The sequence below is a fragment of the Lycium ferocissimum genome, chromosome 3 (genome assembly GCF_029784015.1).
Source record: "Lycium ferocissimum isolate CSIRO_LF1 chromosome 3, AGI_CSIRO_Lferr_CH_V1, whole genome shotgun sequence".
Lineage (NCBI taxonomy): Eukaryota > Viridiplantae > Streptophyta > Magnoliopsida > Solanales > Solanaceae > Lycium > Lycium ferocissimum.
The window spans coordinates 24,932,734-24,950,777 of NC_081344.1; the positions used below are offsets into that span (position 1 = coordinate 24,932,734).

Below are 18,044 nucleotides of genomic sequence, written 5' to 3' on the forward strand. Positions count from 1 at the left end.
TTCCCCCTTTAGATCATCGTATTTTTGGTGAGGCTCGTAGGGTGTGTCAATTAGATGTTTTATAGCCCCACCGGTTCGTATTGTTGTACAATGTTGCAAATTGGCGTATCGCTTTTATTTTAGACTCTTTGATAACTGCGGTAGCACTTGCCGGGCTTTATGATATACGTTATGTTGTGGAGACTCTTGTCGGTCCATATGAACATATGTCCTGAATGATCGGATATTTCTATATTGAGCCTTTTCTGCGTGCTGGTGTTCTTTGAGTTATGGTTTATAATGTTCAAAGTAACGGATAAGTTAGGTGATTCCCGACCTATGGGTCGGAGCCCGTCATACTCCTAATAGGAGTGTGATACAAATTTTCCACAAAATTGAAATACTTAATTTAGCAAGATCAATAGAATCAGGATATTGATTAGCATTAACAAAAATATCATTCCACCATCTAGCAAAATTCATAGTACTCTCTATATTAGGCCAATTAATAGGACATTCTCCAAACCAATTGTGCTTTAGGGCATCTAAAAAGCATATGATCAATAGTTTCATTTTCAATACCACAAATCTTACACACATCATAAATATGTTTTAATCTTTTAGCAACTACATGATTAATAGGTAGCACATTCATAACACATTTCCGAATAAAATGCTTCTATTTATTTTTTATATTCATAGACCATAAGAAATCCCAAAACTTTTTTGAAAAAGATTGATTACTCACTTGAGGTCTATCGCTGCTAGCTTCTCGACATGTAACAATTTCTCTAGCTAAGTGATATCCCGATTTTATCTCATAATTGCCAGAATTAATATGATGCCAAATAATCCTATCCGGCGACCCAGTGGTAGAAATAGGAATAGAAACTATAGCATTAATGTCATCCATACAAAACCAATTCTGTAAATCTTGCATCTTCCAAGTGTGGGTATTGTGTTCCATAGGATCATTCACTTTTAACTCTATATCCATTTCATCATGAAAATGTCTAGGCCTAAACCCACATGAATTGGGAATCCAAGGATCCATCCAAACTTTAATATTATCACTAGATCCTACCCTCCATCTAATACCTTTTTGTAACAGATCTCTATCACAAATAATACTCTTCCATATCCATGAGCTAGCAGACGAATACGTGGCTTTAAGGAAGGAAGTATGTTGAAAATATTTACTTTTGAGAATTTTAAAAAGTAGAGAATCTTCTTGAGTTAAAATTCGCCAAGCAAGTTTTGCCAATAAAGCTTGATTAAAAGACTTTAATTCTCTAAATCCTATCCCCCTTTTAGATTTAGTTAGACAAAGATTCTCCCATTTTTCAAAATGCATTTTTCTCCTATCCTCGTCATGACCCCAGCAGAAATTAGAGAAAATAGATAAGACAGATTTAAGCATCATTTCTTTTCCTGCAGGGCTTAAGAAAATATTTTTCCAACCTTTTATTTTAGCCTTCACTCTATCTTTAATAAACTCCAACATTTTTTTCTTCGATTTCCCAACAACCGCAGGTAAACCCAAATATAACCCTAAGCTACTTCTTTGTAATTGTCCTCGCTCCGCAATAATACCATCTTTATCAGGTCCAGAAGTATTTTTACTAAAGAATATAGCAGATTTCTCAAAATTCACTTTTTGACCCGAATATTCTTCATAAGTTCTTAAAATTTCAGCAATTTTAGCGGCATTTTGAACATTAGCCTTACAAAAAATAAACGAGTCATCAGCGAAAAATAGATGGTTAATAGTAGGTCCACCTCTAACTAAACTTAAACCTTGTGTATCCCCAAGTACTTCCGCTTGATTTAGAATTCTAGAAAGACCTTCCGCACATAGCAAGAACAAATAAGGCGATAGAGGGTCCCCTTGCCTAAGTCCTCTAATAGGTTTCACTTACCCCGCTATATCTCCGTTAACATTAAACCTATATGTCGGGATAGTAATACATTGCATAATCCAAGTGACAAAAACTCACATGAAAGCCCATTTTAAGAAGTAATCTTTGGATATAACACCACTCTACTCGATCATACACTTTAGCCATATCTAGTTTAAGAGCCATATAATTTTCCTTCCCTCATCTTTTATTCTTCAAAAGATGAATAAACTACGTGAGCTAGAACAACATTATCGACAACTTGTCTTTTTTTCCAATAAAAGCATATTGATTAGGAGAAATAATATTGGGAGATAAGTTTTGAGTCTCGCGACTATAATCTTAGCAATAATTTTATACATCGTAGAACATAAGCTTTTTGGGTACGAAATGACTAATGACCCTAGGATTTTTCACTTTAGGTATCAAAGTTATAAGAGTTTGATTCCAAGAAGGTAACAAATATCCTAAATAAAAGAAACTTTTAATAGCTTCACAAATATCACCGGATATAATATTCCAATATTTCTGAAAGAAAAAAGGAGTCATACCATCCACTCCTGGTTGTTTTAGGGGATGCATATCGAAGATGGCTCTTTTAACTTCATCATTTGTGATATCTCTAATGAGCCTATCATTAACGGTATTATCAACTAAAGGAGGAATTAAACTCAAAATAGGATCAAAGTTGGTAGGTCTAGAGGTAGTGAATAAGTGTTTGTAAAATCTCTCTACTTCCTTCACAATGTCACTATGCTCGGATACCCAGTTACCATTGTCTAATTGAAGCCCTTTAATATTATTACACTTACGCCTTTGGATGGTTTTCATATGAAAGAAAGAAGTATTTTTATCGCCTTCCTGAAGCCATAGAGCTCTAGATTTTTGCTTCCAATAGGCTTCTTCATCCTTATACGCATGCCCTAGCTCTTTTCTAAGTAGCTTCAGCTTATTAATATCGAAACCCCTAGAATGGTTCTTAAGTTCCGCAATTATATCCTTAATACCTTGAATTTTTCTCTAGAATTTTCCATTCCCCCTCGAAGCCAAGCTAGCAATGAGACTCGACACTTTTTAAATTTAAAGATAACTTGGGATTGTTCAAAACCTCCCATATATCTATTCCATGAATGCTCTACAGACACATTAACTTCTTCCTTTTCGCTCCATCTTTTGTCAAAATAAAATCTTTTTTCTTTCTTATAAAACTAGGTTCCGTATTCATTAGCAAAGCAAAAGATAGTCCGAAGCCTCTGTTTCTACGTGAAGAATATTCGCTTGACTGAATTCTAATCTCCAATCCGGGGATCCTATTGCCCTATCGACTCTTTCTTGAATAACTCCATTATTTTCTCTAAAGCACCACCAAGTCTAAGGTTTTCCGTTAAAGCCTAAATCTACAGCTCTAAAATCCAATAAAAATTCTCTAAAATCTCTAAAAGATGTTGTCTCTCTAATCCTACCCCCTGACTTATCAGACTTATCAATGATATCATTAAAATCTCCCGCCATTACCCAAAGAGACCCCCAACTACTCGATTTAACATTAAGTTCTTGCAATTGAGATCGACGAGTAGTTTTAGACGAAGACACACCAATACTTATAAACAGATACCGCATCATTTATATATGTTTCAATGTAAAAAGAGGATGAGTGAGATTGAAGTACCTGAACATAGTCGTTCCAAAATAAACATAATCCTCCAGATAATCCCTTCGGATCCACAGTAATAGCATGTGCCATATCTAATTGTGTTTGAACTCTCCGCACTATTGTTTCACGATTCTTCGTTTCACTTAAAAATATCATGCTCGGGGAGTGGAGACGCAATGTCTCCTTCAAAAAGGGAACTATCAAGGACGACGCCCCCCCCCCCACCCCCCCCACCCCCCGGTAATTCCACGCCAAAATCTTTATTGAGAGGAGGAAGGCCATTTAGGTGGCCTCGACTCCACCACATTTTTTTGTTTTTTATTTTCCACGTTCGTTTTCATATTATAATCACCTCTATGTTTATCTTTCACATACTGCACACATCCTTTACTAACAACTACATCGATACTAGTTTCAGTTGCTGCATCCATTTCCTTATACTTTTGACCATCAGAAATTACCACTTTCCTAGCAAAACGTTTCCAGTTCTTTTTTTTCCGATATACCTTCATGTTTCCAGTAAATGAGTGGATGTGAGTGTTATTATTTTTGCAAGATTCTAGGTCCACTTCCATCATAGTTTGAAATGGAACAGTCTCCTTTTTCCCAAGATCAGAAATACAAACCTGTTTATTCTTCTCGTGTAGTTCATTCATAGTGTTTTGCACGTCAATCTGTTTTGCGTTTTGAGCAACTTGCAACTCTGCTTCGGCCTCTCTTCTATCAATTTCAAGGTTAGCTTCGTCAATGTAGTCCCCAGATTCTTAATTTTTGACAGCATGAATAGTTCTTTAGCTTCTCTTCCTCCGATAGTATCAGGAAACATTGTTTCATCCATTCCTTCCCACTATTTCATGCTTACAATCGCATATTCAGCCATCACAGGATCTACTGGATCGTTTTTATTTATATTCGTTGGCCATTCTCCTTCACCATCCTTTAGATCTTTTACAGCATTGTGTGTAGAAATCTCTGTAAGTTTTTTTTTTTTTTTTGGGCCATGCACGTTCAGGGGCGGACCCACATGGTGTCAAGCGGATTCATATGAACCTACTTGTCAAAAAATTACAATGTATATATATGTATATTTAATCAGTTTTTGAAAAAATAGATGTATATACTTATTTTTTGACTCCACTTTAAACAAGTGCAATGCTCAGCCCAGTGGCAAAGTGGGTTCAAAAGTTTTTGAATGGTTGCGAGTTCGAAACCATCTACAACAAATGAGCGTTCTTTTTTTCTTTTAGTTATTTACAATTAAACTTTCAGCACACAAGTAATATTATAACCTGTGAGCAACATTCGTCCCTTACTCCCATTTCCATTTTTTTTTTCAATTTCTAATATAATAGAACTTAAAATACAAAAAGGACTCAAATCCCAATCCAAAAAAGTACTGAAATCCCCAATCCCAAACCCCTCAATGGCTCGTCTCTCTCAGCTGAAGCAAATTTCATCGATCAAGTTCGGCTCTCTCGGCTCTTGCATCAACACAACACCAAACATCGATCAAGTTTTGCTCTTTGTCCTTTGCTCTCTACTCTCTATTACGGTTCACTTTTACGCGGGTGCATAAAAGCTACTAAGAGGTTGTTGGTGCTTTAAATGGATTTTAGAATTTTCGAGTCGCCACCTAATTTATTAAGGGAAATTAGAAAAATCGGGTAAAGGGGTTTATCAAGCAAGAGAAAAATCCTTTTTCAGACTAGAGTTCGAGGTAAGGGTTCTGGTGATCCCCTAGGGAAGGTTTTAAGCACCCTAGTATTAAGGATCCGTAGAATACGGTTGACCTACGAACTTCAATGTGTGATTTATTGTAATTATTTGCTAAAATATTTTCTTTCTTGCAAAATTTGTCATGCTTATCATAAAACTCAAAATTCCGGCAAAATATCCCCTTAGGAAAAGAGGTTTTTGGTTTCAAAATCCGTATAAATAATCAACTCATCTCATTTTCGGACCAAGACACACTCGCGATTTCTCCCAAGTAGAGTCGCTACTAATTTTGTTCTAATAATATGAGTTTAGTTCTTATAGGTTTTTATTATATATATATATATATATATATAGGTGGAGCATATCTCCCTTTTATAACATAAGTATATAAAAAGGAAAGTTTTATTAAGTCCATTTTTAAGTTCCATTGAAGCTCAAATAGGCCAAGTCGTATTCTATCCCAAAGCCATCTCACTTTCAAAACCCGGCCCAAGTATATTTCCCTTTGATTTTTGTCCCTTAAGTTTGGGCTTTTGGCCCAGAAACCTTTTCTTTTCTGGGAATTATACCTAAGTTCAAACAAAATGTTACAAGCTTCTTTTAAGTTAACTAAAATTTGAAACTTAGTTTCTAAATCATACTCCATATTATTCCTTTTTTATAAATAGTCTCAGGCCCAAATCGTCTTTGCAGTCCATTTTTTAGTCCAACTTAATACTAAAGCCCACAGAGCAAAATCAGTTATACAATCTTTGAAGATAGAACGTAAATGGGCCGAAGGCCCAAAAAACTGATTTTTCTTCTTATCCGTTTGTTTTCCAAAATTTTGCGAAGGGGAGAAGCCCAAAATCTTATAACTTAAGTTTCAAATCAAACTTGGTCCATGCTTGTCAAAAACCGGCTTTAAACTTAACAAAAATAAATACAAATTTCATGCTTGTATTTAAGGATTAACCAATTTTGAAAAATTCGTTTGAGGCGACTTCCTAATAATACTAAACGTTTTCCTAAGTTCTAACATTCATAAGTGGTTCCAATATTTCACATATTTGTTTACATATACAATATATATATATATATATATATATATATATATATATATATATATATATATATACATATGAATATAAAATGAAGAAGGAAAGAAAATTAAGCTAGCAGGCCTATCTGAGCCCACCAGTATCCATTTTCACCCATGGATGGGCCTTTAATAATATTAGCTTCCCTTTCTCTTGCTTTCGGACTCGATCAAGGAAAAGGGTTGGGCCTCAGGCCCAACAGGTTTTATGCAAATAGAGGTCGACCCAAGCAGTAACCCCATGCAATACAAAAAGGCAAAAAGAAGATAATGGATTAGAAAGTATCTAGGCCTTAACGACTAAATTAATAAGAATATCAAAAGGGGATAGCCATAAAGAAAGGTTCAAGCATGTTTCAAATGCATTTCTATACTTAATGAAATGATTAGACAAGAAGAAAAGAAAACAAGCCTGAGTACAGCTTGGCAAAGGTAAATAAGTGGATAGGCCTAAAACATAAAGAGGCAAAGCCCAATGCAGCAAACAGAATAAAGAGTAAGCCCAAGTGAATGTCATTTAAATACACAATTAGCAATTCTGAACCTAACACAGGTGATATACCACATTTATAGTAAATATACAAGTTCTCATATACCAAAGGTATGTAGAAACTGTGTATATGTAGAAACTGTGTAGACCTAGTGTACTTTAGGCATATCACTTGCATATTCACATGGTATACATTAACAGACCACATAAGGCAATAAGATATCTAACTAGAAGGCGATTCAAATGGTGTACTAGATCGATTCTTTAAGACTTAACCAATTGCTAGTTGATCCTTTAAAAATTCATATTATCAAGTTTTTAGGACTCAATCCATCGTGACAGTTTCAATAGTAAATATGTAGCTTAACATATATCAAATAGGACGTAAGACCATAAAGGGCACTTATGCATGTACAAGATCAGAACAACCACTACCTGACAATGACACAGATGTATAGATGGTTTATGAAAACAAACAACCCTCTTAAGAACCTAACTTCCCCTTTTTAAAATAAGAGATGAGCAGGAATGCCAGCCACAGATACATGAACAAACAGAGAAACCAAACTACTTTACTTAAACTAGCATACGCATTTTTAGCAATGTTCAAACAGGAAGTGAAGAGTAAAGGTGAATATGGGTCAAAGCTTAATCATTATCTAGTTGAAATCCTGAAACAGAAGGTCTAACCACAACACAAGGGAGAAATAACCTTAACGTGGAATGGGACTTTGTACATGGTCATTAACTTCTAATGATGGTTAAAATGTGGATTCACAATAGCTTAGACACCACAATACCCCAAAGCAACCCTTAAAATAAGTAGACCTCACTTCAGGTTCATGAACTCCAAACAGACACTGACCCAACTTTAACATTCAAGATCCTCTTTGTTTACTTGTTTAGATGAGTGGTCAGAGACAAACAACATAAACCAAAGCCAACATGATCTTAGAAAGAAGCTAAACAAACTTCCTTATTCTTAATCAATCAACAAAGAACATATTGTACAGAATAGCTTTAGACTTAGCATGATATGAACCAAGACAGACTCAACATGTCACCACTTATTCAAACAGTCATAGCTTAGGTGAAAAGGGATCCAGATAACATAATCATAGCTCAAGGTATATATACATAGGGCAGTCTATTAGCTCTAAAGCAAAAAACAGCCCCAACAGGATCATCACTTTATTATACATAAGCCACATCAGTCAACACAATATTAACAGTGATGCCGTCAGCATCTATAACAACTATTTAGCATACTACTAATCACACTTATATGATTAAACATCTAACTAATGATATACATGGCTCTAAACAACCTTACACTAATCTACATATTGCTAAACTAAATAGCTAAACACATAATAACTAACACATGATTAAACAAGCAAATACCAAAATATAGCAAAAGGATAGAAGATTACCTTTTATTGACGCAACCTTGTCGAGATTGAACCTTTGGAGATCCTTGCTTCACAACCTCAATGCTCAGCCATACACCAACAAAGAAAATATTTTAAAATTTAACTTAACTCGAAGAAATTCGAAGTTTCAAAGCAAAAATGCCAAAACTTGAGAAATTCGAGTTTTTTAATGAATATGTATGATATTCTGTCCCGGTCTGTCGGTATAACGAATTGGGGGTTCTTTATATAGAACCCCAAATTGAAAACAAACCCTAGAATTTTCGATGAGGGACTACACTCAAATCTGTGAGTAGTCCTCACCTTCTCAACATTCAAGGGCCAAGATTAAAGCAATACAAAGAATGAAGGGTCAGATTTAGGCAAAATCCCAACGGATCCATTTGGTTCTGGACCAACCAATGAAATTCGAGAATTCAAATTCACCTTGAGACAAATCCCATAATGGATTTGTCCCATACTGGGATTTGTACTCGTTGACCCCGAATTATCAGAAAAAAGTAAAACGAGAGGAGAGATGTACCATGTTTGGGTAGTGTTTGGTGAGAGAGGGGTGGAACATAAAATGCGTTGCTCGATTTGGTCACACCAGACCTGGTAAAGGCGTGGTACGCTTGCAAACTTGTCAGAAATGGCAAAATGATGCAAGAGAGAGGCCATCGCCTTATGGCGGCGTTAGGGTTTTCTAGAAAACCCTGGATGCTGAGAAAAATGATCCAAAAAGGGTGTGTTTAGGTGAAGAGCCTGGCTTATATATTTTAAGCCAACTGGGCTGGGTCTGGCCCTATTTAGGGCTGGACTCGGCCAACTGAAAAAGAAATAAGGGGAAAAGGGAGGAAGGGGGAGGGGGTGTGGAGCCCAATGTATACATATGTATACATGATAAACATACGTGTATATGTATACAAATGCATATATCTATGTATATATGTTTATATGAACGGGGAGGTCAAATGCTCAAATTTAACGAATAGCCATATTTCAAATCTGTCATTCGATTGACATTTCAAAATTAAAGACCAATTTTGCAGAGTATGACCTAATTGACTTAAATCATGTGACTTGGTTATTTCAGATATATCCATAATTACCACATAGCTCATAGCAAGGATTTGACTATTTCGAAATCTAGCCGCAATTAACCAAATGGCTAATTGTAGTTAATTTGAACACAAAATGTCAATAAAATTATGCAATTTATAAAATTTGAGAGGTGAATTGGTTATTTTATTTAATTAATCCATTTTCTTGAATTGACGGAGTAAAATAATTGCTAAATGCTTTTTGATAATTTAATCAATTAAATAAAGGATTATTTTAAACAATCTTTTGATTAAATTTAGCAAATACACTATATTAGCTATAAAAATATGTAAATTCAATTATAAATAATTCATAATATTATTGAAGTCATTTTGCTAAATGAAATGGCTAAATATTATCGGAATAATTTATAAAAATCGTTTAGACCTGTAAAAATACACATTTTGCTCCGTTTGATATTCAAGGACTCTGGATAATTAAAATAAATTATGGGAGGTAAAAAGTTAGGTGTCAACACTCTCTACTTTCATATAAATAAAATTATTGTGGTTGTTTTTTATTTCTTCACTTGAGAAAAACCCTACCTCTTAAAATTGAAGAAAATTTCAATTGATTTTGGGATTTTGGATGCTGAGTATAAGCATGTAATGGAAGGAATAGGTAGAATGAAAACAAAGTTTTCATAATAAAATAATTCTCAAGCATGATGCCATTTTTTCTACAGTTACACCAAAACTCTATAATAGAATAGAAGAGTTAATGATAACGAATCTTTTTCCTATGTCTTTGCTTTTCCTTGCTGCCTCTCTATTCTGTTATATTATTGTTCTAACTTCTAATTAGAATTTTAATTTTGTAATTGTAACGACCCTTCCAGTCGTCATGGGAAATTAGGACTCCGTTGGAAATTTCGAGGCTGCGGTTGGATTCGTAGGGCGTCTTTTTGTATGTGTGCATGTTTTGTGTTGTGTTTTGAGGCCTTGGATGAAATGTGGGGTGATAGGGGGGAAAAATTGGACAAATAGCGAGCTCACTGCCCAAAACGGACTGCTGTGGCGGTGGGTGGACCGCTTCCAGCAACCTGCTATTTGTCGGGTGGACGATTGATCGCTATGGCGGTACCGCTATAGCGGTGAGTCAACCGCCATAGCGGGGAGCGGATTTCCTTTAGGATCGCTATAGCAGTCACTTGACCGCTATAGCGGGACAGCTGCAGCTGCGTGATGACCGCTGTAGCGGTCGACCGAAAATAGTGGCCCGAGATTTTTATACTTAGTCTCATATTCTCTATTCACAAAACACCAACACACTTCCAAACAAGCACCTAGAGAGAATTTTCAAGCTAGGGCAAGATAACCTTGTGAGGTAAGTTCATTGAATTTCATTCTATCATTCCCTTCCCCTCCATTATGGTAATCATCTTCATGGGTCTTTAATGGTAAAAGTAAAGTAGAAACCCTAGAATGTCAATTAGCCTTCTAATCTTGATGGGTTAGGGTTATTATTGCTTATTTATCATTTAAATGGATTGATTAGTTGCTATTTGTCATAAATCGAACATTTAAAATAGGAAACTAAGTGATTTGAGGCCTAAGGTTCTATAAAAATGGCGTCTTTGCCATAGAAAACTGGTTGTTATGGAAATGTTTGATAGAATGTTGTATAAATGGATGGTAAATGAATACTAGGGGCCTTGATAGGTTGTTTATCACCTAGAAAATCATCCACCCTTAGAATGGGGAAAGGGAAGGGTATTCTTGCTTTGGTGTTTGTAAATTGAGTAATGTGACTCATTGAGCCTTCTATTTTTAGACCGTGAACGTATTGAGGCTTTGAGGAAAGGAAAGGTCAGAAAGTGAGTAACTGCGTGTTCCAGCTCTACTTTGAGGTAGGTTACGGTTTACTTAAGTTAGACTTTGGTTAGTTGATTGTATGTTTGATGATCTCCTTAGGAGAAAGCATGTCTAGTTTTCGTGCATTGTATTGTGTGGTTAATTCCTATGTGAATGTGATTGATTGATTGTGTAGGCTCCGTGCCATTATTCCTGTGTGATTAAATCTACAGTTGATGTGTTGTGATGAGAAACTAATATAATCTTCTCAAGGGTATTGTGACATGAAATGATGAGTTGATCTTGATATTGGAAAGGTAAGAAACACTGTTCTGTAAGAGGTATGGAAAGGCACTCATGTGACCTAGATTATGGGCTCGTGGTCCAAAGATCGTTCCGAAAAAGATAGGTACTTTGATATGTCCCGTGACCAAAGTTCGTTTCGGGGCGGAGGTTTGTGCCCGGGTCAGAGGGGTATTCCGGAACGAGTGGTACATGGACACCATGGGTCCCCTGCAGGTCATGGCTACTAAGCTAAGACATCAACTAGCATGTATGTACAACGAGTGAGGTTATTGTGGTAAACTTATTTCCGTTGTGACTTACGTGATTGTGATGCTTGACATCTTGGTGATTTGATTGTGATTGTTCTTGGTTGACTTCCTGTGATTTATTGATATTCATGACTGTTGACTGGCTTGTTTTATTCTATCGATTTTATGAAATATGCATGATACTAATCTTAGTCGGCCTATGATATCTACCGGTACATAGCGTTTGTACTGATGCTGCATTCTTTAAGTGCAGATTTTGATACGGAGACCGTTGCTCATCCTCACATTTAGCGTGGAGGATAATTGTTGACAGATTCTAGGGTGAGCTTCTTCCCATGCCAGGCCGCCCGAAGATCTTCTTGCTATGATGTCTTTTCGTATTCTGGACATTATGGATTACTAAATTGTTAGACTTTAGATTCTTAGACATGTTTTTAGCTTAGAGTCCTGTACGATGACTTTCGGATTTTGGGGATTGTAACAGTTAGAACTTCCACACTTATTTCAGTATTTATGGCATGATTTACTTGTTTGTTTGTTGTTAAATGAGTAATAATTGTTTAGCTTGGTTAATACAAAATCAGATTGAATGGATAGGTGTCTTATATATTGGTTCGCCCACTAGGATTTAGATGGGTGTCAGTCATGGCGGGTTGGGTCGTGACAGTAATCTAGTTTCAAAGTCCAACCAAGAGATATTTCTCTACGGTATCGTCCAAGTTGGCACAACCAAGTTCATCCGCTCAAAATGTTCCTCGTGTGGAAGAAACTTCAACCAGTTAGAAGAAAATCATCATTCTGCTAAAAAAACAAAAAGCAAGGAGTCGATTTGGATTCTCTACCAAAGATATCCAAATAAAAGAATACCCATTCTGGACTATCATCCAGATGAACGTGATGCGATTAGACGAGCATATATCTAAAGGCGTCCTCATCAACCTCGACGTCCTAGGTTTTCTCAAACAAAATTTGACGGATATAAATGTCGTTTTAATCGTAAATGGTATAAAAAATACCATGATTGGTTGGACTATAGTGTGGTACAAGATGCTGCTTATTGTTTGTGTTATTATTTATTTCAAGATGAAAGCATTGATCAAGGTGGAGGCGAAGCATTTTCAAGTATAGGGTTCAAGAGTTGGCACAAAAAGAAAAAATTAGATACGCACGTTGGTGAGTTAAACAGCGATCACAACCAGGCAAAGAAGAAGTGTCAAGATCTAATGCGATAAGAATAGTCAGTTCAAGTTGCGTTTGTAAAGCTGGATAATAAAGCTAAGCTTGAGCACATAATTCGTTTAAAGGATTCAATTGAGGTGGTGAGACTCCTTTTGAATCAAGGATTGGCATTTCGTGGACATTGTGAAGATGAATCATCATTAAACAAGGGTAACTTTCTTGAAATCCTTTCATGGTATGCGAAGCGGTGTGATAAAATTAGTGATCTTGTTTTGAAGAAGGCTCCAAAAAATGATCAGTTGACTTCTCATAAAATTCAAAAAGATATTATCACTGCATGTAAGCTGGACACAATTAAAGCTATTATGGAGGATCTAAATGGTGACTATTTCTCATTGCTAGTTGACGAATCTTGTGATGTGTCACATAAGGAGCAAATGGCAATTGCTTTGCGATATGTTGATAGATGGGGATCTGTGGTGGAATGCTTTATTGGGATTGTTCATGTTCGTAATACTAGTGCTTTATGTTTAAAAGAAGCAATTGTTAACTACCTTGCTCAACATTCTTTGAGTTTATCTAATATAAGTGGACAATGCTATGATAGAGCAAGCAATATGAGAGGGCATCTAAGTGGCCTTAAAATTTTGATTCAACAAGAAAGTAGATCAGCTTATGCGATTCATTGTTTTGCTCATCAACTTCAGTTGACTCTTGTCAGGGTATCTATAAAATGTCTTCCAGTTGGAGAACTTGTATTGTTGGTTTCTAATGTCTTAAGTGTAGTGGGAGGTTCTTTTAAACGCATGGATGAACTTCGAGAATCTCAAGCAGAAAAAGTTTAAGAGGCACTAGATATGGGCGAGGTTCAAACTGGTAAGGGCTTGAATCAAGAACTTAGTCTTGCTAGAGCTGCTGATACTCATTAGGGTTCACACTACAAATCGTTTAAGAACTTCATTAGTATGTTTAGCTCTATTACTGATGTTCTTGATACCATTGTTGTTGATTCCGAATGTGTTGAAGATAGTCGTAAGGCAACAGGATATCTTAGAGTTTGTCAAACATTTGAGATTGATTTCATATTGCACTTAATGAGATATATTTTGGCGATTACAAATGAGCTTAATGAATCCTTACAAAAGAAAGAGAAAGATATTGCAAATGCCATGTTACTTGTTAAAGTGGCGAAGAAACGATTGCAAGATCTGAGAGAGGAAGGATGGGATCCACTTATCGAGAATGTGTCTGCATTTTGTGTCAAGTATGATATTTTGGTACCTAATTTTGATGAGCTCTATATTAATTTTGGAAGATCTCGACGTAAAGTTGCGAAGCATACTTTCTCACATCACTATCATGTCTATATAATTTGTAAGATTATTGATTGGCAACTTCAAGAATTCAATGATCGTTTTAAGAAGGAGAGAACGAATTTGCTTATTGGAGTTGCTTGCTTGAATCCAGTTGACTCATTTTCTAGTTTTGACATCAATAAAATACTGAGAATGGCTAAATTATATCCTGATGATTTTGGTGAAGATATAATGGTTACTCTTAAGAATCAGCTAGAGACTTTTATTGTTGATATCTGTGATGTTGATGAAAGGTTCTCCAACCTAAAAGGACTTGGTGATCTTTCTAAAGAGCTAGTTAAGGCAAAGAAACATTTAAATTATCCCCTTGTGTTTTCGCCTTGTAAAATTTGCATTGCTCCTACCGGTCGCCACCGCTACAGTTGAAAGAGCTTTTTCGGCGATGAAGTTGATAAAGAGTGAATTGTAAAATTGAATGGATGATGACTTCATGAGCGGTTGTATGGTGGCTTATGTAGAAAAAATATATTTAAGACCGATTCTGATGAGTATTATGAACAGGTTTCAAAAAATGAAAACTCGTAGAATACAATTGTAATAATATATTTTAATTAATCAAACTTTATTTTGGTGCTACTATCAATCTTATGGTCACTAATTCCATCATTCCAAATGCATTTGAGCTCCTAATATTTCTGTGCTATATTATACAACCAAAATGAGACAATTGTACCACCAAAATGGTCTAATTGTTGTTGTCATTGCAGTTTTTAGCATTGGTGCAGTTTTGTTCTTATTCCTGCAGTTGGCTTTGTTGTCTATTAATCCACCTCAGTGTTCCGAAGTGCTGGAATTTCATCTGATATAGCAGCTGGTTGGAGCAGCCAAACGTCTTTGGTCAGTCTTCTTCTCAATTATTTGAAGTAAAGATTTGCTTAGTCTTGGAGTAGCTAGTTATATGTGGAAGTGGAACACTTAAAATTAGAATAAATGGATAGACTAAATGTAATTTTTGTTTTGTTGTAGGTGTAAGCTTGTTATTTTCAAGAATTGGAATTCTCTGTAACTTTCTATAGCTTTCTGCTTGCAAATTAGACTGAAGTTTCGGACTTTGAGAGGGAAAAAAATGCAAAGGAAGCACTAAAAGCTAGAGCAAATGCTGAAAGGATATACAGAAAGGGATTTTGTGGCTTCCAAAAACTAAAGCTCAGATGTTGTGCCCTCATTTGGAGAGCGTAGCTCAAATGGTAGCGACGTTTGAGGTTCATAGCGCTTCAAAGGCAAAGGTTAATAGAGAACTAGATTTATCGGAAACATTGTGGCTAAGTATAGAATATATTTTTCAAATTGGTACATATTTATATAGGGACTATGTAGGCATCCTAATTGATGGACAAACAAGGAAAAAAGAGTCTATTTCTCATAAGCTTTACTGGAATGGTATGTCATTTTTACTTTTTTAGTCCTTGATGGAGTTTGTTATGTGAAAATATAATACAACTCGGTGAACTGCATACATCTTTTTTAGATTGCTCTATCATGACTTATTCGTTTCCCTTTTTTTTTTTTTTTTTTGGTTGTATTGATTTGAATTGCTTGTCCTTGTGCCGAGTGTCTACCGCAAAATAATATCTCTACCTCCCATTTGAATGTTTTCGTCCACTCTAATTTTTTCATATATTGAACCCGCTTGGTGAAAATCCTGGGTCCGCCACTACGCACGTTATTTTCCAGAATATCGGAAGGTTTTGAGAGAGCAGCAAATTCTTTCCCCCTTGGGACAATTTATTTCCCGCTTCATTAATTCCTTCCATCCCATGTCTAGGTTGAGTTTCGGAGGATCCCGTACCTTCAAGAGCATTTTGGATTGTTCGTCCGCTATTTTCACCTCCGTTCCTCGTAATAACATTGATATTCCTCTGAGCAAAGACCTTAGAATTCTCCATTCTTGCCATAACGTCTTGTAGGTTCGAAGAAACTAGCATGATTTTCAGCTCTTATCCATGCACCAAACTGATCATTCTTAACTTTTCCGAAGCGCACATCTTCCTCTCTCGAGAAACAATTTTTTTCATTGTGCCCTAGCATTCCACAGTAAAAACAAACAAAAGGTAAGTTTTCATACCTTAATCCACCCCTTTTGTTTCATACCCCAATTTGATCAGTTTTCCCCTTGGCAATGGCTTGTTTATGTTCATCAGCACTTTGAGTCTAAAGTGTCTTCCTTCACCGGTTCCGTTTTCTGGAATACTAATGCACGTCATTCCACCTAGAGCATGTCCAATCTTTCCACCGACCTCCTCCGACATCCAATGCAGTGGAATGCTCCACACTTGAACGGTGGCGGAGCCAGGATTTTCATCTAGGGGGTTCAAAAATTCTAAAAGGTAAATACGCGAAGAAGTCAGGGGGTTCAGCATCTACTATATATACATAATAAAATAATTTTAACTTTGAAAATACACTGTAATTTTTCACCGAGGGGGTTCGGATGAACTCCCTGGAGCTAACGTGGCTCCGCCCCTGCTTGAACCCACAGTTCACATATATTGAAAGCAGGGGAGTCACTCTTTAACTTCGGTTCCCAAGCGTGAAGATTCAGCAAGTATTTGTCAAATAACCATGGCACTCCAAACAAAACCTTGTTCATGCTTTCTTTGTTCTTAAATATAAACTGGAAGAAATTCTTTTCAACTTTCTTAATTTTAAGTCCGACCGGATTTCCCCAAACTAATGGCATAGTATTTTTCACTCCCTGAAAGCTCACCTCCTTATCGGAAATTACCTTGCCAAGAAGACTGACCTCACAATCCTGCAAACTTGTTTTGATGTCATGTGATTCAATCTCTACTGCATCCTTCTCCTCTTCCGTTAGGATAAATTTTTTAAGACGATCCGTAATTTCTTCATCCATCGGAAAAGTATATTTGTCGTTGTACTTTGCTTATAAAAGGAGCCAAACTTTCTCTTTTAATAATAGAGACAGAGAGTATTTTGATGTGAAGTTGATGAATAATAACACAAATGTTGCAGATTTCAGAAATAACTGAGATTAAAGTGGTAGTTACGGAGGTTTTGAGATGAATATGTATTGCTATACGTGGGTAGAAATTGTAGGTAGTGGTAGTTATCTTAATATCTGGGTGGTTAAATTTCAAAAGTTCAAACCCTGCTAAGGAGGAGATAACTCTCACGTAGAGAGAAAATTAACCCTCAGCCTAAAAACGAGGGACGTTCAAAATTGTACTTCCAAAATTGGGACCATTGTTTATGAGTGATGTTTAACATAAAATTTGAGATTAAGATTAACAATTGAATTTATACTTAGGGTCAAGCGCAAGTGGGTTACAATCTGTGAATTTGTCTCTTTGTGAGAAAAAATTAGTAAAGAACAATAAATTAACATGCAGTAAAGCAAAAGAGAGAGAATTTTTATTCAGACCAGAAAACAGTGTTAGATTGTTACAATTCGAGAGTTTTTTCAGTCAGACCAGAAAACAGTGTTAGATTGTTACAATTCGAGAGTTTTTTCAGTGGTATATGAAAATTAGATGTCCTACAAGTTAGGGAATGATGTGACATATTTTAAGTGGTTAACTTATGTACGTAATATATATTTGATAACACGCGTAAAAAAAGAATCAAACTTTAAACCGTAAGTGTCTAATAGGAACACTTTATCATGTGTTCAGGTGTTCAACTTGAACAAGTTATAGTTCGAGTGTCTAAATGAAATTTGCTGGCAAGTTTGAAGGGTTGTCGATGTATTAAGCCTTGCTTAAGTTAACCACATGAATATGTCACCTTCTTTAATTATATGCATTAACCTCAATAAGTCGTAAAACCTCAAGTCTGTCCCAATTGAGGTGTG

At 35.9% G+C, this 18,044-nt stretch overlaps 1 protein-coding gene across 1 annotated transcript; it reads left to right on the forward strand.

Moving 5' to 3' along the window:
* Nucleotides 1–4,310: 4,310 nt before the first annotated feature.
* Nucleotides 4,311–13,702, forward strand: LOC132048798 (uncharacterized). The gene is made up of 2 exons (XM_059439481.1): nucleotides 4,311–4,505; nucleotides 12,941–13,702. The coding sequence occupies exons 1-2, from the start codon at nucleotides 4,311–4,313 to the stop codon at nucleotides 13,700–13,702; spliced, it is 957 nt and encodes a 318-aa protein (XP_059295464.1).
* The last annotated feature ends 4,342 nt before the right edge of the window (nucleotides 13,703–18,044 follow it).